At 35.4% G+C, this 25,058-nt stretch overlaps 1 protein-coding gene across 3 annotated transcripts in view; it reads right to left on the reverse strand.

Moving 5' to 3' along the window:
- Positions 1–1,472: 1,472 nt before the first annotated feature.
- SPINK5 (serine peptidase inhibitor Kazal type 5) overlaps positions 1,473–25,058 on the reverse strand; it is a 64,905-nt gene continuing 41,319 nt past the window's right edge. For 2 of the 3 annotated variants that reach the window (XM_074292156.1, XM_074292154.1), the window contains 16 exons: positions 23,577–23,658; positions 22,920–23,047; positions 22,432–22,498; positions 20,171–20,298; positions 17,992–18,088; positions 17,477–17,604; positions 16,944–17,013; positions 15,674–15,801; positions 13,609–13,663; positions 11,046–11,173; positions 9,674–9,749; positions 6,761–6,846; positions 5,437–5,524; positions 4,727–4,857; positions 2,481–2,568; positions 1,473–1,585 (listed from right to left, as the gene is read on the reverse strand). In XM_074292156.1, coding sequence (XP_074148257.1) covers positions 1,490–1,585; positions 2,481–2,568; positions 4,727–4,857; positions 5,437–5,524; positions 6,761–6,846; positions 9,674–9,749; positions 11,046–11,173; positions 13,609–13,663; positions 15,674–15,801; positions 16,944–17,013; positions 17,477–17,604; positions 17,992–18,088; positions 20,171–20,298; positions 22,432–22,498; positions 22,920–23,047; positions 23,577–23,658 — 1,576 coding nt within the window. In that variant the 3' untranslated portion in view covers positions 1,473–1,489. Of the gene's footprint in view, positions 1,777–2,480; positions 2,569–4,726; positions 4,858–5,436; positions 5,525–6,760; positions 6,847–9,673; positions 9,750–11,045; positions 11,174–13,608; positions 13,664–15,673; positions 15,802–16,943; positions 17,014–17,476; positions 17,605–17,991; positions 18,089–20,170; positions 20,299–22,431; positions 22,499–22,919; positions 23,048–23,576; positions 23,659–25,058 lie in introns of all 3 variants that reach the window. The other variant, XM_074292155.1, reaches the window with a different exon arrangement.

Raw genomic sequence — 25,058 nt, forward strand, 5'->3', positions numbered from 1 at the left:
AGATCTATGTTCTTCAAAGATATTCAACAAAGAGGGCGTCCTACAGAGCCTAAAAGGAAGAATTTTATATATGGAGCATATCCATATGCCTCTGCTTATGATTTCTTTGGTTGGATCACATAAAGACCAGGATAATGCTGAGAATTTTTAATAAAAGGTGTAGTCCTTCAAAAAATATCAGTTCAATGAGCAATAGAGGAAAATTCTGAACCTTATGGAGATACAGTTTTGGAGAGATTGTTGTTTATGGACAATGAATTGGGTTTAGAATTAAATAGATTCAAACTGGATTGAATTTGAGAAGAAGCATATATTTTAGTGAACATAGTTAGCTTCTACATTCACACACACACATACACACACACACATATTTTAGTTTATTCTACTTTTTGTCATATTTTTGGCTCTAAATTTTGTCATATTTTTTACTTGAAATTTTGAAACACCTTCAGTTCCAAGAACTCAAAAGGACAGATAATCCAGAATATGCTGCAAAAACACAAATCATTCTTTTGTTCTATCCCATTTCCTTCCATCTTCTCTAAGACAACTTATTTATCAACTCTCCCACCCCCATTGCCCTATTCATTTCCAATGTCTTAGCTGACATGACTTTTTTTCATTTTTATTCTCCTTGACCTTTATCTACCTTCTGAAAGATGACCACTCACTACTACTGCGTTATCTTTTCCTCTTTAGCTTCAAAGACATCATTCTTTCTTCATTCTCCTCCTACCTTTCCTTTCTATCTGACCTTTACTTCTCTGTCTTTTTATTAGGGATATACGCATATTTCCAGAATAGCTCTTTTTATCCTTGCTCAACATAGCTTGCATAAGGGAGGAAAAAAAAAAACATAAAGAAAAACATTTCATTAATTCTTCAAAATGTGAATCAGGCAGTATAAAATATAATGCAGTTAGAGGCCATATTAACAGTATTATTGGATACTGAAAAAGGAAAGAATGAGTCTGGCTGTACCTAAGTGGGATTGAAGTTGGTGAACATCATTTTGTCTCCTGAGTATATAGCATTTCATGAGACTTTTTGGAGAGGCCCATTTTTTGTTGTATATAAGAAAAAGATGTATGATGGTCCTTTTTATGAAACAGAGATGAAAGTGTTTAGCCCTGCCTATTTTTGAATAGACATGAAGGAGGTCGGTCGGTCCTTTCTGGGTGGAGTAGAAGTAAAAGAGGAACAGCCCCGTCTTTGTGGAATTGATGTGAAGGAATATAGCCTTTTCTGTGAAGGATAGAGGTAAAAGTGGATATCCATGACTATTTAGGACAGAGGTGAGTGACAAATGAGCCTCTCCGGGTCTGTAAGTGATAGAGATGAAAATGACCTTATATAGTCTGCCCAACAAGTTTCTCTCTTAGCAAAAGATCAGAGAAGCAGTTATTTAGTCTTTGCAGGAATAATAATTTTTAGATATCACATCTCATCAGAAACAAAAAGTAGGATGGCCATTTTGCTAATTTTACTTTTATTGCACAAGCAAATGGACAGACAGCACCGTGACCAGAGGCCCCAGAGCACTGACTGAATGCAGCATGTGTCTCCGCGCCAGGATCATAGAGTCCTGGAAGAGAAGGATGGAAGACTAAAAATCAGTATGTCCTTTCCCCAGTAGCTCAGGATTGCTCTGCACTGTAAATAATACATGCTTAGAAGAGTTCTTTATATATATACAGAAGGGTGAAGGCAAACTTTCCAGGGCTGAGCATTTGAACCTTTCTCTCAAGGTTCCGATTGATTCATCACTCATTTGTTCTGGAAGAGAAGACAAAGACCAGAGACTATAAACTTAGGAGTAAGGCCAACAGATAATCTAGCCAGTCTCCTCTCTGTCCCATTTTCTATTCTGCTTTTTCACTGCTGTCTTGTATATTTATAAAAAAAAAAAAAAACAACTCTAAGGCCTGGAAGGTACTTTGGAAATCATTTAGACATAATCTTTAGGTATTGAATCTTTCTTAGAGAAGGGAAATTATGTAATCAAAATCTTAAAGTGAGTTACCAGGACTAGTAAGTGGGTCTTATGATAGAACATCAATGAAAATAAAGCCCATCCCCATTTTGAATCTATTTCTACCACTATAAAATGAGAGTGGTTGACCAGAAGGCTCCTCTAAGTTTTGACCTTCTACAATATAAGATCTTGTTTTATAAAGAATTCTATTCTGGCCTGGCTAGTGATATATGCTGCTACTGAAATCTGGGCTTCTTATTTCTCCTGAGAGGAGAAAATTGTGAATATCCTCTAAATGAGATCAGCTTTAGTTTCTTAAGTGTCTAAGGCCAAGCTGAGGGTCAAGGCAGGGACAAAGAGATCTGATATTTGTGAACTTGTCAAAAAAGTCATTTGTTCTCTCTGAATCTCAGTTTAATTTTCTATAAAGCGAAGGGGTCAATTCTAAGGTGAATTCTAAGTACTCTTTCAGCTTTAAATCCTAAATTTCTATATTTCTACTTACACTGCCTGATGTATTTGGTGGAAGTATTCCTGTAGATTCATCTTCACACCTCCCTTCCCTCAGCATTCGGATGTTGGTTTGATGTAACCTGAAACAAAGAGACAAGAAAGAAAAAGACAGAGACAGAGAAAGAGACAAAGGAAAAGAGAGAGAGAGAGAAAGGGAGAAGGAGAGAAAGGGAGAGGGAGAAAGAGGGAAAGAGAAAGAGGGGGAAAGAGAGAGAAGGGGAGAGAGAGACAGAGAATGAGAGAGAGACAGAGAGAGAAAGAGGAAAATATAGAGAGATAGAGAAAGAGAGAGGGGGAGAAAGGGAAAAGGAGAGAGAGGGAAAGAGGGAGAAGGAGGAGAAAGAGGGAAAGAGGGAGAAGGAGGAGAGAGAGGGAAAGAGAAAGGGAAAGACAGAGAGAATGAGAGAAAGAGGGAAAAAGAGAGAGAGAGACAGACAGAGTGACAGAGAGAGAGAGAAAAAGAGGGAGGAAAAGAAGGCAAGTCAGTCTCTAGGAGCTAAGATTTAAACTCAGTATTTTCAAAGGCCCACATAACAGAAGGGTGGAAGAAGGCAGGAAGAAATGTGACAGGTGAATTAGTCAGAACTTCACTGACCTAATTCATGCATTCTTCTCTACCCTGGTTTGCTCTCTTTCCAATAAGATCTTAGAACACTTTATTGAGTGTCCCTAGTAATATAATGTCCTAAGAGTCAGATGACTGAGATGCTAGTTCCAGTTTTGCAATTGCCATAAGTTGAGATAAGTAACAACTTCTGGAATCCTCAGTTTTCTTTTCTGTGAAATACATAAAATAAAACTGCCATCTAAAATATATTAATGATTAATTATAAATCACATTTACATAATGCTTTATTATCCCTGCTAGATATGCTAGAAGAATCAAATGATTAATCAAGGATTTTATATCTTAGTGATTTTGTGTGTCTGTTCATGTATAGCATGTAACCATATATGTAGATTTATCTATAGCAATTAAGTATGTCATGGGTATGTATAGTATTTTTATGTGTGTACAGTTATACATAATTCTAGATATGTATATTGGGTGAGTATATATAAGTATATGTATATGATGTATATGTTGTGCACTATATGTATATACATGGCTATGTAAACAACTTATATGCATCACACATTTTCTCTACATAGAGAGAATGTCTATGTATATATATATATATATATATATGTATATGTATGTGTATATATGTACACATATATCTGCATATGTATATATATGTCTATATGTATGTAAATATGTAATTACATTTGTGTATATATCTGCATATGTATATATTTATATGTTTGTATATATTTCTCTATATATGTGACTATATATTTATATAAAACTGTATATGTACACATATGTATATAACTATGTATATAGATACAGGCATTATCTGCATATTTACTATACTTATTTTATGTTTTAGTACCCCTGCCCAATACTTTTGGACTCGTTATTTAATTAATGTGGGAAATTCCCCTTACAGAAATTATTTTTACCGCAATGTGTCAGCATTTATTCTGTAGTTTATAATCTAATAGAGCTGTCTGGAGATATGTGGAGGTTAAGTGATTTGCCTAGTGCTACATAATTAGCATGTGTCATACTTAAGACAAGAGTCAGAACTTGACCTAGATCTTCATAATTTTAAAACCATCTCTGAATTCACTATATTCTTCTGGTCTAAGCAACTCATTTGATCTTCATAACAGTATAGTTTTTGAAGGAAGCAAATGAGGGAAATAAGTCTCAGAAAAAGGAAGTGACATGTCCACAAGGATACATACCAATGTGATGATGAAACAATGACTACATCATCTCATATGTCTTTTGACTCCTATATTAGTATATAATGCTTACCACCTGAGAATCTGAGCGTGAACGTGTTTCAAACGTGAAGATAGGTAAAATTCTCTATCTGACTTCTTACAGTAGAGAAGAAGAGAGGGAAGAATGAAAAGACCAGCCCTGAAGACAGGAGGAGCTGAGTTCAAATCCAGTTTCAGACACTTACTAGCTGTGTGATCCTGGAAAAGTCACTTAATCCAGATTACCTCAAAAAAAAAAAAAAAAAAAAAAAAAAAAAAAAAAAGGAAGAAGAGTAATAGGAAAAGGGAGGGGAAAGGAAGAAAAAGGTAAGGAAAGGAAGAACTAGTCTCGGTAAAAAGTTGCAGGGTTTTGAGTCCTTCCTAAGGTTTAAAAGATTCTTAAGGTTCTTTTAAGGTTCTTACAGATTTTCATGACACAGCAAACAGGGATGGTTATATGTCTTGCCATCTTCACCACACACATAATGTAAGCTCTTTGGACACAGGTAGCCCACTCTAGGAATGACTCTGTACTGCTGGCACATCTCAGATTCCTGAAAATGAATCAAATGAAAACAATCACTCTCTTTCAAAAGGTTGAGTTTGTTTGACTTTTCTTTCAATAATCCCTTAAAAGAAAAGATGAAGAGAAGCATATCATTTCTTTTGTGGGTGTCAGAAAGGAACAGGACTTCTGACTTTGAATGTTTGACTTAGAACAAAGATTGTTCTTGTCTGTCTGTGTCTGCCATTTTCTTCCTTGTGAGTTGGAGTATGGTCTCTGAACTCTCTCTTAAAAGGCAAAAGAAAGAAAAAAGAAAGAAAATTCTTGACCTAGAAAGGCAGTAATCCAAGATTAAATGCTGAACTTCTGTTCATTCTAAAAGATCCAAAACCTACACTTTGTGTAAATTTGACAAGTTATATCTAAAGACAGCACAGACAGAAACATACAACTTGCAGATTATCCTAGAATCTCAAAGGAATTTCTTTTCCTTCCTCAATTCCTTTGAAAGCTACCTAGGGAAATACCACTAGTTTGACTCAGATTCCCTCCTATATTCTCTCTGGAAAGTCAGCAGCTTACTATATAGTCCTAGTATTTTCAAGAGAAGAAAGGGAGATATACTCACCTCAGAAAAAAATGGTTTACTCTGGTTTTTATCTTCTTCCAGAAAACTGATAGATGGTTTTTCATTTCTTTTATCAGCTTTTTCTTTACTATAGAATAGGAAGAAAATCATGTGTTCTAAACAGATACTCTGATTCATATTCCACACGTGTGTGAGAGAAATAAAGAATAAGAAAGAGAGAGAGAGAGAGAGAGAGAGAGAGAGAGAGAGAGAGAGAGAGAGAGAGAGAGAAAGGGAGGGGGAGAAGGAAGGAAAGAGAGAGACAAGGAAGGATGGAAGGAGAGAGGGAGGGAAGCAAGGAGAGAGGGAGATAGAAAGGAGAGAAGGAGAGGGGGAGGGAGAGAATGAGAGAGAAAGAAAGAGGAGAAAGGAAGAGATAGAGAGTTTAGTCATTAGGAATGCTCAAAATAGTTGCAACAATTCAGAAGTCCTTGGGGCCTTAAAAGGTCATAAAATCATAGATTTATAAATGGGAGGAACCTTAAAAGTCATCAGGATGATCTATAGGACCCTGCCTATATCTATAATGCTGTAAAACAGAAGTCCTCTCCCCCCAAAAATTAATCCCTGATCTTGAACATGACTAAGGGAGAGTTGGTCAAAAGTCTGGACAAAGGGAAGATATCCTCTGTTCTTGAGTTGTTTTGTACTTTGCAATGTCAGGGACCCAGAACAGATAAATTCCAGTCAAGTCAAACTTAGTTGATTTTATCATTCCCTCCATTTTTTATCACCTCATATTAAAGTAGAAAATGAAGTGGCTAAGGAGAGCAGAAGAAAGAAGTTCTCCCTGCTCAGTGGCATCGCAATTTGGGGTATGAGGTGGAAAACATAGGAGTGATGACTTCAACTATGATCTTTGGGGGCTGGAGGTTTTTTGTGTTTTTTTTTCAGATCTACTAGACTTCCAGAATAGCTAATGGATGATTATATATTGGTTGTGGAGCCCTGGTTCAGGCTGCTCAAGGCTTACAGCTACACACTTAAACTGAGTCATTTAGCAAACTCAGTATCCATTTGTCCATCTGCATCTCCCAGTACCATGAATTTTACATTTACGTTATAAGAATGACTATCTCCATATTTCAGTTCATTTCCCCCCTGTTTTCTACAATTTTGTTTTTGTTTTTTAATTCCCATAGAAAAATTAACAACTTCCATATCTATAGCCATTTTAAGAATGAAAAATTCTCTTTCCTTTTAATTAGAAAAGAAGAAAAGTGAATATTAGTCTCCCTAGAGCATAACAATTGTGTCCGGCCATAACAGTAGTTGCTAAACTGTTTTCCAGGATGATAACAGCAGCATAACAACCTTTACTCACATAGTTTGAACATGAACAGCGTCAACAACGCTGGAAGAGCCATGACTGCCATTGCTCTGCTGGTTCTGGGCATCCTGACATTTTTCCTGTCAAAGCAAAGAAATACTTTAACACAATAGTTTGGTCATTCCATTTCCCATGCAATGTTAGGCTGCATCAGGAGCACTGTAGCATTTAGAAAAAAGCAGGTGAAAATTTGACAGTCCTCTGCCCTAGTCGGATCACATCTAGAATCCATTGTTTCCAAGTAACTGGAATGTTAGAAGGCCTCAAAAATATCATTAGAGAAGTCATTAAAGGAACAAGAAATATTCAATCTGGAGATGAGAAGTATGAGAAAGGAGAGATCTACAAATATTTTAAGGACTGTCATGAGTAAGAAAAATTAAGCCTCTTCTTTCACCCAAAGGACAGAAGTAAGAGCAACAGGGAACTTTTACAGAGATACAATCTCAATATCAAAGGAAGAAAGGTCATATGATTAAGCCTGGCCACCAATGGAATGAGATGACTTATGAAGTCTTAGCCCAACTCTTCCCCCAATCCCTAATCACCTCCTTTGAGATCTTCTATCAAATGTTGGATAATCACACATTGAAGATTTATTGTTTAGGGGAATTATTGTACAGGTAGAGGTTAAGCTGGGTCACTTTTGAAGTACCTTCCAATTCTAAGATTCAGCAAATGGCTTGCAGGTACCTCAAAGTCACCAAGTCCAAAAGCAAAGTCTATTTTTCTCTAGAAACTCGATCCTCTTCTGAACTTCTTTATTACTGTCAAGGACACCACAATCTTCCCAATCTCCCAGTCTGACAACCTTGGGATCATCCTCAACTCCTCACTTGCATTGACCCCACATATTCAGTCTAGTACTATGTCTTATTATTTATGCTTTCACAATCTCTCTCCTATGTGTCAGTCCCCAGCCCTTCTCCTCAGAGCTACTCTTTGGAGCAGACCCAGACTGTGTCATACTTGGGCTATTGCAATACCTTAGTGCCTGGCCTAAATCGTCCCTCCCAATGCCAGTCCTTCATCCAGATAGCTGTGAAAGTCATCTTCCTGAAGCAAAGTACTGATCATGTCATCGTGCCACTCAATAAACTTGAGTCACTCCCTATTACCATCAGGATCAATTATAAAATTCTCTGTTTGGCTTTTACATTTCTTCACAGCTTGGACACTTCGTACTTTTTCAGTTCCCTTACACTTTATTCCCCTCCATATACTGTACAATACAGCAACACTGGCTTTCTTGTTGTCCCTTATATAGCACAGTCCATTTTTATTATTGACTAGTTCTTATTCCTGGAATGTTCTCCCTTCTCACCACTTCCTCCCAGCAGCTTCTCTAGTTTTTTCAAATTTCTTCAAATTCCACCTTCTGTAAGAAATTTTTCCTATTCCCACTTCCCACTCCTACCTTCCCCACCACAGTGGCTTCCCTGTGAGATTACAACATAAATATCTTGGAGGCACATCATTGTTTACACTTGTCTGCTCCAGGGTTAGAAATGTATTGATGGAAGCACATATGATGATCTCTGATGGATCTCTGGATTTTTGCAATACTATGTTCAATTGGTTCTACTCCTACCTATCTTATCACTCCTTCTTAGGATCCTTTTCTGACCTGTAATCCAAATTATATTTTCAGGATGTAAATATACTTTATGATCTAATTCCTCTTCTTGAGCCCTCTCCTTTGTCTAGATACTGCTATTTCATCATGGGTCAGCCTATCTGAAGCTAATTTATCTTCTCATTGTAGAAGATTAACATATTTAAATGTCCAGCTCTAATTTTTCTTTTTCATTCAAGACTTTTATTACTAACACCCTAGTGGACAATTCAAACTGGACATATAATAGGCATCACAAACTCAACATGTCCAAAAAAATCATCTTTCCCAAATTTCCCCTCTCTTCCACATTATCCATTTATGTCACGAGAATTATCATCATTCTTAGTGATAGATTCCTAGCTTTTGTACCATCATTGCCTTTTTTCATTGGCAAATCAGTTGAAAAATCTCATTTCTATCTCTACACATCTCTTCTTTGTCCCATCTTACTATACTGCATGGCCACTACCCATGTCTAGGTCTTCACTATTTTTTTGCTTGAACTATTACGATATATTATTAGTTTCCCTTCCTCAAAATTCTCTGTTGTAGTCCATTCTCTGTGAATATTCTAAAATAATATTTCTAAACATAGTTATGCCTATGTTTCTCCCCTTTTCACTATACTCTACTGGTTCCCAATTACCACCAAGAACAAAATCAGTTTGATATTTAAAGCTTTTTATATCTTGACCCCATATTAATTTCTAGCCCTACTACATGTTACTCCTCTTCATACGAATTGTGATCCACCCAGACTAACTTGCTTACAGTTCTTTATATTATATTACATATATATGTATGTATATATATATATATGTATATATATATATATATATATATATTATTTGTATTATACTCCATCTCTTGCTCCTCTGCCTTTGTACAATCTAACCCTCTTGCCCTGAAAGCATTCCTTCTTAATATCTTCTTATATATTCAGTTTTAGCACAACCTTCCACATGAAGACCTTCCTGATTACCACTCCCAGTTACTAGTTTTTGCTCCCAAAAATCCTGTGTTTTTTTGCATAAAATGTATGTACATTTTATGTTCCTCACTTATCAACTGTAAATTTCTTAAGGGCAGGAATTGAATCACTTTTGTTTTGTATTCATTGAGGAGACAAGGCTGGAAATTTCCTGGAAAGTATTGAGTAATCAGTAAATGCTCTAGGAATCAACTATTCCTAGAATGAAAAGAAATGGAGAAAATCAGTGGTATTATAGATAATATAATCTGAAGTCAGAAAGGTCCAATTTTGATCTCGTAAAATGGAATATAAATACCTTGTTGCTATCTGCTTTATTATCGTTGGACTTGTTTTCTTCTGTGATTCTTTTCCTTTCATTGGCTTCTCTCTCCCTAAAACAGGAAAAAAAAGAGTGTGCATGGTCTTCATCTGTCTGTGTGTATTTAACCAAACCTCTCCATCATCCTTATCCCAGGCAAATAGAATCTTTAACACTTTAAAAAATATTCTGACCTACCACTGGCATGACTATGAACATATACTTAGCTATTCTAGTATCTGGTTTTCTTATCTTATAAAATGAAGGAGTCAGACAAGATGGTTTCTGCAGTCCCTTGTAGATTTAAATATATGATGCTACTACCATTTATGATTTTATCCATGTGAAAACTCCATCTCCCAACACAGAACATAATCCATCTGTGCCTCAGTTAACAGTCTTCATGAGTTGCTGTCACCAAAAAAATCAGCATGTAGTGACTGTAGCTCTGTATTGGTGCATCTCTCTGCATGTACTTCAGCTGGCCCTTAGACCCCATTGGGCCTGATCAAAGTCTTCCCAGGTGGGTATTGTGTACCAGAGCTTGTGGTCAGCCAGTAGAGATTTCAAGAGATTTCAAGATCCCTGCTCCTCACTCAGGGTCAGTAAATTCAGAGAAAATGAACGCATGTCTGATTATTTTTAATTTAATTAGACCAAAATTATAAAAGTGAATTTTTTATCAGATTCAAATTCCTGGAGTCTCTCCAGACTCTTGGACAACATATGGCAAATCCAAGTCAATATGGAACTGATCATATGAAGTCAGATTTTCTATGAGTGCCATTAGAGAAGCAAATTTTTCCAGTATATTCTATCTCTGCTGATTCTTTGCTCCCATTTTTTCCCTTCTGAGACTTCAGGCTGTCTTCCTTACAGAGGAGTACTAGGGGGCAATTTTTACATATGGAAGTAGAGGTAGAATGAGTGATGCTACTCTAACATCAGTTGAGAAGTATGAGGTACCCTTGAAAACAATAGTGGATATAGATGAAGCTTCAGCTGGGAAGGGAATCCCCTCCTTGCTTGAGGACATTTCTTTCACAAATGAGAAGAAAAAAAGGATATTGAGCAGGGTAGTGGAAGACTGAATTTCACTTACCTATTGGGAATCCCACTAAAACAAGGCTCAAGTTTTCAGGAGAAAGGTTGACAATATCAAATGGGTTAATGGATTTATCAATTGGAGTTTCCAGTAATTCCCCATCATATTTATCAAAGATCATTTTTACTTCTTCAAAATAAGGATTTTTCATGGTAAATAAATCAATGTAGATAATATAATCCATTAACCCAGTCCCAGGAAATTGCCCAAGGTAGTAACTTAGGGACTGTATTATCAGCCCATTGGTAGACCCCCATTACTCACAATAGAGCTTGGCACATCGCACATTTATTGACATGGGTTTTGCCATCTGGGCCCCGAACAGGGTCATTCTCTCTGGTGCAAACATATTTTTCATTACTCATCAGACTGCGGTACTCGCTACATTGATCCTGTTGGTAAAAGAAAACATATTACCATTCTGGGTGAGTTTGAGTTGTTCAAATATGATTGAGTTAGTTTTAGATCATAACAATATAAAAACATATACCACCTATATATTCTATATAAAACATGCAATAATAATATATGTATATAATGTAGCCTATATATAGATGTGTATATGTAAATATATGCATATTATTATGGCTTCAAATAGAGTATATATGGGTCATATATACATATATACATGGGTCATATATCAATACATAAATACACTTAGCTATACATACCCTGGAGAGAGAAAGATAGATGCACACACACCCATATATATACATACATACATATATACATGCATGCATATATCTACCTAGAAAGATATTAACCAAGATTACCCACAAGATTTTAGGGATATGACACTTTGAGAAATATATCTATAGAGATATAGGTACCTATATAAATATCTCCCTTCCAGGTTTTTCCAAAAGTTAAGATCAATAGATGATAAAGAGGTATATAAAAATATCTTTGATAGATAAAATAGATATGTATATATGTGTGTATGTATGTATGCACACACATACATTACATAAAAACGCATAACCACTTATCATATCACAAAGTAGTTAAACCATATAAATCACTTTTCATGCATCATTTCATTCAAGAACCATAATGATACTTCAGTGTACCTCTAGAATTATCATTATCAAGATTTTCAAAAGGAAAAGTTCTAAAAGGTTCTGAAGTTCTAAAGGTTGGTACTTGCTTATAGTTATATGACTAAGATTTGAATTCAAGTTTTCCCAATGACAAGTTCATTAGCTGGAGCACTGGCTATATTTTTCTGCTTCTAGTAGATGATGTTAGGGCGTAGGAAACATGGCTTCCTAACCGAAAGCAACCTTGAAAATTTTCAGTCCAAATCCCTGATGATGATGTGGATGATGATGATAACAATAATAGCTAACATTTATATCACACTTGCAATGTGCCAGGAACCATGCTAAGGATTATCTCAAGTAACCTCAACAACCTTGGAGGTAGGCACTATTATTATCCCCATGTTATAGATGAGAAAACTGAGACAAACAGCTTAAAGGACTTTCCAGGGTCATATTTTAAGTATCTGAGGCCAAATTTGAACTCATTTCTTCCTGATTTCAGATTCAATCCTCTATCTACTGAACCATGAACTTGCTATGGATGAGAAAACTAAAATTCATAGGTAGGGGAAGTGACTTGTTCCAGGGAGGAGTTTGTGGAAAGACTGAAACTAAAGCCCAATTCTCCCAATGTGACATTCAGTGTTCTTTCCACTGCACCTTGTTGACTAATGGACTCCAGGCTTTTCTATTGATAGGATAAAGTAAATCCTAGGGAAAGCCCCCATCTTCATATGATATCATCAATAATTTGAACATAAATAACATATTTTTACATCCTAAATTTTCCCTTCACCTGCCTATATTGTTGAAGGGACAGTGCTTTTATAACCTCAATGCACTACAGAAGTATTTGATATTAATACAACAGTTATCATATGCAAACTAATCTTGCTTTGCTCTACTTCATAATGAACACTAGATGTCACTAATGCCCTAAATAAAAAGATTCCTCAGTCTGATTTCATTCTGTTAACTCAATTTACAAGTGACCTTGGTGCATATCTGGTGCAAACCAGTCATTTTACATCAGAGAAATACATCCAAAGAGATGGAGGGATTTTCCCCAAATCACATGATTAGCAAACAATAAAATCAGGATTCCAACTCAGTGTTTCAAACTCCAAATTCATTTCTTTCACTTAACATGCTATCTCATTACTGTAACTATTGCTTAACTTTATAGAGAGCCAAATAGCTTAAGGGATGCTATCTCCATAATACCAGCATCTCTTTGGTAAAATGAGACTGAGTATTTACATTCAGCCTAAATCATCATCATGGGACTTAATGACAGAGCCAAATTCAAACCCAGTCTTCTACTTAATTAGTCTTGGAGACAAGTCAATGTTGCTCTCTGGGACACACTTTCTTTATCTGTGAAATAAAACTAAAAAATAATCATTGAAGTTTCCTTTAATTCTGACTATGTAAGAAGGGGGAAGTCACTAGTCAAAAATCTTATGATAAGTTCATAGTAATATTAGAACTGGAAGTCAGATCTTCAGATGCTTTCTTTAATGATAAATTTATCCCAATAATTAGTCTCTAGATGCTGCCAATGATAGAGCTAATATTTTAGCCCAAACTAATGAATTTATCTCCTTTTTCCTTCGGACACTACAACCTCTGAATTATTGAAGTGGGTCTGTATGAGCTCTTGGCCAATCCTACAGAATCCTAAAACAGGAAACTTGTTTCCAGACAAATGGAGTGAAAATATAGTTGTCACTCTCAATTGTAAGTCCTTAAGTTACTAAATCATTATGTGCATTGCCTCTTACCTTCTCTTTGTTGCTTTTTTCTTCATTCAAGCTCTTCTCTTGAGCTTCTTTTTCTCTATAAGAAAGAGGGAAAATGGGACATTGGCTTCTGCAAATGGAGGAGGATGGTACAGGAGAAAAAAAGACCTTACTGTGAGATGAAAAAGACTGGGTCCAAATCCTAGGCCTTCTAATCATCTGTGGCCAATGGGGTTAGTCACTTAACAACTATACGGAAGTTGACCAAAAGTCCTTTCCAGCTCTAGATCAAATATTTCTTGAGCTTCCCACAGGATGAATGAAATTATTTTCTATAGTGTTTTAATTAATTTCTAATTGTATTACCCACTCATAATATCATCATATATGAAGGCAGAAGGATTGTAATACTGGTCCTGGAGTCAAAGGATCTAGGATCAGACTCCTGTTCCATTACTTACTAGTTATATAGTTATATTAATCTGTTTCCTCATTTACAAAATGAGGGAGGATGTATTTCATAATCTCTAAGGTATTTTCTAGATATAAATCAAACAATCATCTTAGATAAAGGATCAAAAACACTTTCCAAATCTCCCATACTCTTTTCATGACACCAGCTTGTCTCCATGAAGTTATCTCTATACCTTGACCCACTTTGGACCATATCCTCTGATTACTGTGCTCAGATCAAGCTAGGTTACTGGCCTGGAACATTGTGTGTGCTTTCTAGTCTTTATGACTTACTCATACCACCCCTTCTGCCTAAGATCCCTTCTCTCTAGTCTACTTTCTCTTCAACCTGTTGCTTCCTCTCCCTTTCCTGGGAAGTCACTGATTGTTCTAATATACTCCCTCTTCACCTCCACCTAGTAGAACCTCTATCTTCCTTTCAACTTCATTTCTGCCTAAAGCCTTTTTTGAAACAAATTTTTCCAAAACAAATACTGGTTTGTTATTGGTCCTTCCCAACATCAAATTATTTTCTCTACTGATCTATTTAAATTTTGTTTTTCTCCCAATAGAATATAATATTTTGAATGCAGAGATATTTTTGTAACTCCAGAAATTAACATAATACCTTATGCATAGAGGGCACTTGGTAAAGACTTATAAGATAAAAGTGGATCCTATAGGACTTGACTAAATGATATCCTCTCATAAAAGCCTTTACCCATCTTACTCCAGTTAAGATTGATCTAGTCCTCCTCTAAACTCACATTACTTTGCTTGTATGTAACTATTGGCACTCATCCCAAATAGTCTATGTTGCTATTATTTATGGATGTATTTATGGTTTTTTTTTTTCACTATTGTACAGCTCTTTGTGATATCACCGCGATTTTCTCAGTAGAGATATTAGAATGGCTTGCCATTTCCTTCTCCAGCTCATTTTACATATAAGGAAACTAAGACAAATAGGGTAAAGTAACTTTCCCAGAGACATAGAGTTAGTAAGTGTCTGAGGACAGATTTGAACTCAGGAAGATGAGTCTTCCTAATTCTAGGCTAGGCACTCTATTCACTGTGCTATCTAGATACCCAATGTATTCCCCCAATTAGATCATGAAGATTTGTTCCCTGAGGAATAAAACCCTATTGTTTCTAACAATTTCCATTTCTATCATAATTAAAATTTAGAACAGCACTGTGAAACAAGTAGCACAGTTATTATCATGTCCACATGACAAAAGAGAAAACTGAAGTTCTAAAAAACAAAGCAATTTACTAAGGGTCACTAATAAGTTTGAGCATTTGTCTTCTTTCTCTAAAACCAGTTATTTTATTCACTATATTACATTTGAGTAGACCCTCAGCAGTTGGTCTGAATGTGTATTTGTCTCATTCTTCTTGTTTCTCAGGATCTGGGTTCTCCTTCTTTTTTCCATTTCATTGGAGGCTTCTTGAGAGCAGAGTTTTTAAATTTGCTTGTGTCCTCACACTGAACACATGACCTCACACATAATAGATCCTTCAGAAATATTGACCAAATTGAATGGAAATGAGTTATTTCATTCCCTCCCTTTGTCTTTATTCAAAATCAGCTCCAAGATGATAGGCACCTTAGTCCTCTCTTTTCAAGAAGTCACCACTTTGCCATACTTACAACATTTCTTTACACAAGGCACACTTATTGCCATGGGTCTTGCCATTAGGGCCTCGCACTGGGTCACTTTCTCTAGTACAAATCAGTTTCCCATTTTTCATCTGGCTCCGGTATTCATCACAGTTGGGCTGTAAAGAAAGATAGATGATAAATGCTCAGTTATCTTCAGAAAAGATTTCACATCAGGAATGAATTTAATTAGTCAATAAGCAATCAATAAAAATTTATTAAGAACCTACTGTGTGCCAAGTGTTATACTAATACGTTAAAGACTGATAATACAAAAAGAGACAATACAATCTCTATCCTTAAGGAGTTCACATTGTAATGGAAAGATAGCAGGCAAACAAATATGTGCAAATAAGCTATAATCAGGATAAATAAGAAATAAATAAGAGAAGAAAAGAACTAAAAATACAAGAGGTTGGAGAAAGCTTCCTGGGCTTTTAGTTTGAAATTAAAGGAAGGCAGCTATGTCAGTGGGCAGAGATTTAATCTTACACTGCCAAATTGTAAGCATTTCACTTAAAGTATTTCACTCAGAGTATTTAGAGTTAGATGGATTCTAATATGTCAAAGCTAAAAGATACCTTGGAAAATTTATAAGCCAACCACTTCATTTTATAATTGAAATAACCAATGGACCAACATCACAGAGATTTCTTTCATGAAGGGAACGTTTGGTTGACTATATACTATAATTATATATACTATATACTATAATAATATATACTATATTGACTATAATGAGTTCCCTTTAAAGAATCAGATTTGTGATTGTGTGACTCTGGGAATAGGAAGTCCAGATCCTTTCCTTCATTAATTCCTATTATTGCCTTCAAAGCAAAACCTTTCCTGATATCCCAAATGCTAATGCCCTCCCTCTCACAATTTATTTCTTTTGTGTATGTTCTGTAATTGGATGTGCTTATATTATATCTCCTTATAAAATGTAAGTTTCTTGGGAGTAAAGAATGTTTGAGACTTGTCTTTGTGTCCCTATTGTCTGGGTACATTATAGGTGCTTTGTAGATAAATCTTTGTGGATTAATTTTAATTTATTTATTTGATTCAATTTTAAGGAAAATTTCTGGGAGGACACTGTTCCTGATGTGGTTTCTATATACATTAACTCTTTTCTGGGTCCTAAATTTCTAGGGAAAGCATCCTTTTTAGCCAGCCTTATTTAATGCATCCTTGACCTGGTAGTTCAAGGTAAATGGAAGTTTATGCAAAGTCTTGCCCTATCACTATCAGAGGAATAACCTACCTTTCCATTGGTGCTACCATTGTTGTTCCTGAAATTAGTAGTTTTCTTGTTCTCCTCATCTTCCTTAGCCCTAGAAAAAATGAAAGGGAGAAAGTTCTATCTGGTGAATACAAAACAGATCATTTTCAAGGAATGTATAACATCAAAGACTCAAAATAGAGAGGAAATCTGAGAAGTCATCTAGTTCATTGTCCCACCCCATGGTGATATCCCAACTTTCTCAAGACTGGTATCCTGATAATGGCTTATTGAGCTTCCACTGGTACATCTAAGTCCTATAACGGAGGGCTGATTGTCTCATGAGTTAACCCATTCCAACTGGGAAGGGAAATCACAACTTCTAAAAGCAGCCTATTTTATTTTAGGAGAGCTCTGCTAATTATGGAGTATTTGCTTGGAATGAACCAAAATCAGATTATTTACTTATCAGACCTGTGAAGTTCTGGAAAGATAGCCTACCAGAGCCCAGAGAAGTACCCCCACCCACCTACACCCTCTCCAACTCCCTGCTGAAAACATGTTCAAATACTCACAGGATTTCTTTACACATGGCACACTTGTTATTATAGGACTTGCCACTAGCATCACGTACAGGGTCATTCTCACGGGTACAACTAAGACCTCCTTTTTTCCATTCTTCCCGAAATTCTTCACATTGGTCCTGAAGTAGTGAGCAGAGAAAGGCTAAGTCTACTATAGTACTTGACTGACAGTATTCTTTAATCAGTTTGCTAAACTCAGCGGTTAGGAAGAAATATCCAAGTTGGTGTTGAGGGAAGTATGTGAATTGCCCTATGTGATCCTTGATAAATTCTGAACTTCAAATTCCTCTTCTATAAAAATAACCAATTATCTGCTCCATAAAATGTGATTGAAATAATCATTATGATGGTGTCCAGCTTTTAATCCTATGACTATATAAGTGAATAAGTAATCCAGGCTTCCTATATTCCTGCTCAGCAGGCTCTGAACTGAATTATATTTTCATACAGCTAAGTCAATTGAATGCAAAAAAGCTGAATTCACTTTGGTGAAAGATGCTTCTCACCTTGGGTTTTCCTGCTCCACCACCTTCCTGCTTGTTTCCTCCAGCATTTCTCTGATTTTCATCTTCCTTTCTTTTTTTCTCTTCATCTTCTTTCTGGCTGGAAAATACAAAATGGAAGAGATTACGAAGTAGGAAATGTGCATTGGAGATAGTTGTCACATATGTCTGAGTGGGTAACTTTATAATAATTGTATTTATGTTTTTCTGGGCTACAATAGGATTAATGGCCACTCTATGAGATGGAGGAAATTTGAGTCCAGGAAAGATTTGGGTCATTTCCCCTTGTAGACTTTCAGTTTCCTTATTAGTTTTCCTTTACTTTCTATCTTATCTCAGGCTTAAGAACTTTGAGATCTTAGAGAATATAAATTTCAAGATTCATTTACAGTCTTCCAGTTTTCTCACATTTTACTCCTCCACCACTCTAGGTTCTAACTACACTGACAGAGCTTATGGTTCAATATCCATGAGTCTCCACACCTTATTATTGGCTATGCCTTATGCCTTCTTCTTTGCCTCGACCTCTTAGTTTATCTGGTTTCCTTCAAGACTTGGTTCAAATTCCCCCTTCTGCAGGAGTCAGCTGCTGGCTGACATATATATGTGTGTGTGTGTGTGTGTGTGTGTGTATGTGTGTACATATATACATATATGTATATACATTTCTCTCATATTATCTTTATTCTGAATAATCTTGTGTATACCTAGCCACTGATATATTATCTCTTTAGAATGTACACTCCTTACAGTCAAGGGCTGTTTTTTCCTTTTGTTTTTATTTGTATTCCCAGGGCTTAGCACAATGCCTAATCCAGAAAACATTTAATAAACTCTTATTGACTATCTAAAAATTTATAAGTAAGGAAAATGAGACCTACAGAGTTATATCATTTGCCTCAGATAACTACAAAATCTAATTCCAGTCCCTTGACTCCAAATTCAGTGATTTTTCCCATTATGAGTCATTGTCTATCCAGGTTGTAAAACTCATACCTTTATAATTATTTCTGAAATGCAAAATAGCAGGATGACTGCTAAAGGATAGCATAGATAATAAAGCAGTATCAATATTAAACATATACGCACCAAGTGGTGCAGCATCTAAATTCTTAAAAGAGAAATTAAGAGAGCTGCAAGAAGAAATAGACAACAAAACTATAATAGTGGGAGATCTCAACCTTGAACTCTCAGTATTAGATAAATCAAACCACAAAATAAATAAGAAAGATGTCAAAGAGGTAAATAGAATACTAGAAAAGTTTGATATGATAGATCTTTGGTGAAAGCTAAATGGAGACAGAAAGGAGTATACTTTCTTCTCAGCACTTCATGGAACCTATACAAAAATTGATCATATACTAGGGCATAAAAACCTTAAAATCAAATGCAGTAAGGCAGAAATAGTAAATGCATCCTTTTCAGACCACAATGCAATCAAAATTATATTTAACAAAAAGCCAGGGGGAAATAGACCAAAAATAATTGGAAACTAAATAATCTTATACTAAAGAATGATTGGGTAAAACAGCAAATCATAGACATAATTAATAACTTCACCCAAGAAAATGACAATAATGAGACATCATACCAAAATTTGCGGGATACAGCCAAAGCAGTAATAAGGGGAAGTTTTAGATCTCTAGAGGCCTACTTGCATAAAATAGAGAAAGATAGGGTCAACAAATTGGGCTTACAACTAAAATTGCTAGAAAAGGAACAAATTAAAAACCCCCAGACAAACATAAAACTTGAAATTCTAAAAATAAAAGGTGAGATTAATAAAATTGAAAGCAAAATAGCAGGATGAACAGAGAACTTGCTTTAGAGTCAAGAAGCCCTGAATTCAAGTTCTACTTCTGACATATATTGGTTGTGTGACCATCGGCAAAATTCAGTCCCATTCACAAAACTTTCTTAGATTGCACATTATAGATGAATTGTCAATCAACATTAAAGGAAGAGTACCATACATCCAGGAAATCCCCAGTTCAGATATTTAGATATAGATATACTACACATAATGTACTTTTTCTATTATTTGGTATTTCCTTGAAGATTACTAAAGGAGTTTATTAGTAAGGGAGTAGTATCACAAAAAATGCTAGTATCAAATTAGTTGAGTAATTGAGTTTTGTCTAGGAAAGAAAATCACCTCAAGTTCCTTACTGTGTTTACTCACAATAAAGCTTTACACATGGCACACTTATTGCCATGTGTTTTTCCATCTGGGCCCCGGACAGGATCATTTTCTCTGGTACAGAAAAGGTTTCCATTATTCACAAGACTCCGAAATTCATCACATGCATCCTACAAAGAGAAGAGAATCATGGTGACTTTTGTATTTCGGAAATTCCTAGAACTTTAAAACTTAGATCATAAACATGGAGTCTCTGAAAGGACTTTAGAATGCCAGCATCCACAGGGAATTGGAACAGAATGTCAGAACTTGAAGAAGATCAGTCATTTATTTTAAAAAGGACTCAAAGGATAGTCTGCTCCAACTTTTAATTTTTCAAAGGAAAATTCTGAGACTTCTCAGAAAAGAAGTTACCTGCCCAAGACCATGAGAATGTTTGTTGGAAAAATGAGGACCAGAGTTCAAACCCCCCATTTTTTAGTTCTAATAAGTTTTCAAGTGCTTCATAGCTGCAGGATTGATCTGAAATGTCAAATTTGGTGCAGTGTGTACATAACTTAGTGAATCCAAGTGATTCTTTCCTCCATAGTTACTGAAGGGAATTGTCTCCAGGTTTTTTGTTTGGTTCTTTTATTAAGGGAGGAGGGTGAGGGTGCAGTGAAGGCTTAGTATTTTTATTATCTAAACCTGTGGCATAAAATTGGCAATGCTTCCATTCACAAGTTTTAAAAGTGGGGAAGGGGTGTTGCACATAGAATAATTTAAAATTGTTAGACTCCTCACTCACTGCAAAGCATAAAAGGAAAAAACAATCACAACAGCCTGAAGCTTGCCATCAGGTAATTATAAAAACCACACCTGACCTGAGAAAAGAGATAAGGAAATTCATAAATTCAGCTGATGCATTAGTTCATTTTATTAAACTGCTTTGTTTTCTCTCTCTTTGCTCTCTGGAGAGGGGATGGAAGTAAAAGTGATACAATAGCAAAAGCTGTCCTTATAAATGTTTTAAACAGTTTCAAGCTCTCTTTTGTAGTTGATACCCATAGACTTGTAGACATTCTTCCTAGAAATGAGTTTTAATAGAGTTGTTTTGTCTGCAGGAGCAAATTGAATATTTCTCTTATATCATATCCCTCCCCATGCTCTGAAACCTACAAAGACTTCCATTGTCTAGAAGATAAAGGCCAGACTCCTTAACTTGACATTCAAAACCCCCACAAAGCCAACATTTTCAGTCTTGTCTCATATGACTCATTTTTATCTCACTGAATTCAATTTGATTCAGAATCATCTCCTTGGTATCCCACACATCTTCCACATCTTATAGTATACTTCAAAAAATGCAGAATGGAGAGGCATAAGATAGAAAGGAAAGTTTAATGCATTAGTATTTGCATTAGGTGCAAGCAAATTGTCATGTGAAGTCCAAGAGAAAAGTATTGTTAATGACTAGGGACATGTCACTATAGTGAAGTTGCACTTCAGATGGACTCCAAATTATAAGAATGGTTTCAATAGCCAACAAGTGAAAAGAAAAGGGAAATAAATGACTAAAGATATGGAGAGAAGTTAACACATAATTTGTTCAGGAAAAATGAAAGAAGTTCTTTAGCTTAGATGAGGGAAAGGAAGTAAATTGAGTTAAAACTAGAATGATTGAGTGGTGGTGATTAATTGTCACAATCCTTTAACAACTCATTTATTTGGTAGGCAACAGGGAACTATCTTCCCTTTTTTAAAATATTCTAAGGGTCCTTTCATCTTCAATGGTCCATGTTTGTAGGTCTAAGTTCACTTTTAATTCTGATATTCTGCTTGAAAATTTGAAAGCTTTTTTCCAGTTCAGGAAACATGCTACAAAGGGGAAAATGTTAGTTCTAGAGTCAAAGGATCTGAACGCAAATCCTACTAGTAATCCTACTGCCTGTATAAATTGGGGCAAGTCACCTGATTTCTTAGGACTTCATTTTCCTCAATTATAAACTGAGGGAATTCAATATGATGACATGAGGCCTCTTCCAGCTCTAGGTCTATAATTCTACACACTCCACATCCAACAATGTCTACATTACTGTCATTTCATTGGTCTGAGGCTGTTTCTTCATCTATAAAATGAGAAATTTGACCTGATGAACTTTAAGTATATGATCCTTCTAACCCTAGAAGACTTTTGTTTATTATTCTAAATTCTAATATTTTATATTCTCTAGCTCTATACTTCCATAAAGTTTCATTACAGAAAAAAAAAAAACTCAAAGCCTTTGCCTGTAATTGCCAGCTTAACATTGTTTGATAACTACCTTTGTAAGTCCTCTCTTCTTCATTGTTCTGATTGCTACAGCAGCCTTTTCTCTGGCTTCTTGTTGCCTTTAAGAGAAAGAGAAAAGGGGATCATTTCAAGTACAACACTGCTGTCATAGAAGAAGACTGGTTTCTCAATGGTATGTTTAATATTGAAGGGGGGAAAGGGGCTCTTGTCCATAAACCTGAACTTTACTAGCTTTTACTTAAGGTAAAATTCACAGCAAACAAACAGGCATCTATTATAATCTAGGAAGAAATATCCAAAAGTAAGACTTTGTACAGAGACTTAAGGCCATTATCTACAGAGTTTCCCCATCTTGAATTCTTTTAACCAAAGACAATGACCATCCTAAGCAAAAGTACCCAGGAAAGGGAACAAATAGTACAGTTTCTTTCCATCATCATCTCCCACTTTCCTTCCTCTCCTTCTCCACTCCTCAAGTTCTACAAACTTCCACAGACATCTCCTGACTTTTATACTCACAGAAAGGCTTCACACATGGAACATGTGTTGCCATGCATCTTGCCATCCAGGCCCAGGATGGGATCATTCTCTCTGGTGCAGGCAAGGCGGCCATCCCTCATGTAGTTTCTGTATTCACTGCATAACTCCTGGTCATAGGAAAATAATGGTAATAATAATTTTATTTCTATAGAATTTAAGGTTTATAAAGTACATTTCTCATAACTATACCATGAAGCAGCAATTAGCAGTATTATGTTCATTTCACAGATAAAGAAATTGAAGCTTAGAAAGGGTTTCCAATAGTCACATAAAAATAGACCTTACATGGCAATAATTCTCATTTTACTATAACAAGTAACTATACTAGAACCCAAAATTGAGAATTTAATTTTAGAGGCTCCCTTCTAATCCCAAGCCACTAAACAACCCACACAGAACTGCAAGAGTGGAACATTTGAAAATGGTTTCCATTTCTGTTTTTGGAGGACTTATATAACTTTCTGTCATCATTATAATGGAATATTATTTCAAAATTTCATATTTTTTAGGTGTGGATGTTTACTCTTTTGATAGATTCCAGAGTAGAAGGAAGAGGCCTGAGGTTTCAAATGCTTACTTTCCAAAAGAGGCTACTTCAGGATATACTGAAGGGATAATGGGTGTGAAACAAATTACCTGCACTGCTTCTCTCTTAACTTTGTTCTCTTCTTCCACTTTCTTCTTCTCTTCTCTGTTTTTCTCTTGTTCTTCTTGTTTGCTACATGTAGGAGAGAAAATCAGAGGCCAAAATGAATGTCACCATGTGTTGGAGAGCAGAGGAAGAGAATCCCCCAAACTGTTGGTTATTAAATTAACTAAAGTCAGAGCAAACAACTCTTTTTCCCCTAAGAATGTAAGCTTCTTGAGGGCAGGAACTATTTTGCTTTGATTTTGAAAACTGTCTAAACATATGAAGTGATTCATAAATGTTTGTTGATTGCTTAACTGATTTCAGGAAAGACTCAATCTTTGAATTGCCTCTAACTAAAGTAGTAATACTGGTGAATACTCACTATTACAGGTAAGAATCATTTTCTATTTGTCAAAACAATCCTAGAGGATTGAAGATAAACTCTTGAAGAGCTATAAGGAATGTTTAATAAGCTAATTCACATTTTATGCTAATTTTGTGGAAATAATTGGAAAACAATGCACCACTGTGGGAAGAGTCCTGTTTTGGAATCAGACTTCTGAGTTCTGATATATGCTACATGACATAGAATTAAGAATTTCTTCTCTTTGAACCTCAATTTCTCCCTTTGTAAAACAAGAATTAGGAAAGGTCTAAAAATCCTTTTTATGAAAATGTTTTATATAACTTCACATGTACTTTCTCTTTCGGGGAGGAGGTAAGGAGGTAATCTGGAACTCAAAATGTTATAAACAAAGTTTTTTAAAGTATTTAAAAAATATTTTATATGAAACTGGAGAAAATAAAATACTAAAATGTAAAGTGAACATGATGCTATCCAAAGAAGAGATTATTAAAATCTCCATCTCAAAATCTACCAAAACTTTTTCTCTGCACATATCTATTCTGCTTTCTTATCCTCCTTCCCCCCCAACTCTGTCTTTCATTCCCTTTTTGATTCTGTTTCCTCACTTTTCTACTTTTACCCTCTTACCCAACTTGTACTTCCCTTGATCTCTCTTTTCTTTGAACTTTCTAATTTTTAGCATTCACATACACACACATATATGTACATATATACATGCTTGTGCACTCCAATCCTTAATATAGAATGCATGTAAGTTTATTTTATTTTTTCTTTAAATAAATTTTAAAATATAATTAAATAATTTTCCTTGTACATGGCCTTTGATTATCTTTTTTTTCTACTTTATGGATCAATAATACTTGACAGGATGAAAAGTTCCCATATTTCTTCATGCTTCATGACTTCAGATCATGCTGACATTTGTAAACGTATTACTTGTTCTTTATATAACTATGAAAAACAATTGTTTCTATAATAATTTGTAAATCAACAAAATATGGACCTCCTATGAAAGCATTTTCATTTTAAATATTATGCTCTTAATTTAGCTTAAACTTTCTTAAGTTGTGATTTGAGAGCCAATGTGGTTTCACATATGGAATGTCTGGATTACAAAATT

This window comes from Sminthopsis crassicaudata, chromosome 2, assembly GCF_048593235.1.
Source record: "Sminthopsis crassicaudata isolate SCR6 chromosome 2, ASM4859323v1, whole genome shotgun sequence".
NCBI lineage: Eukaryota > Metazoa > Chordata > Mammalia > Dasyuromorphia > Dasyuridae > Sminthopsis > Sminthopsis crassicaudata.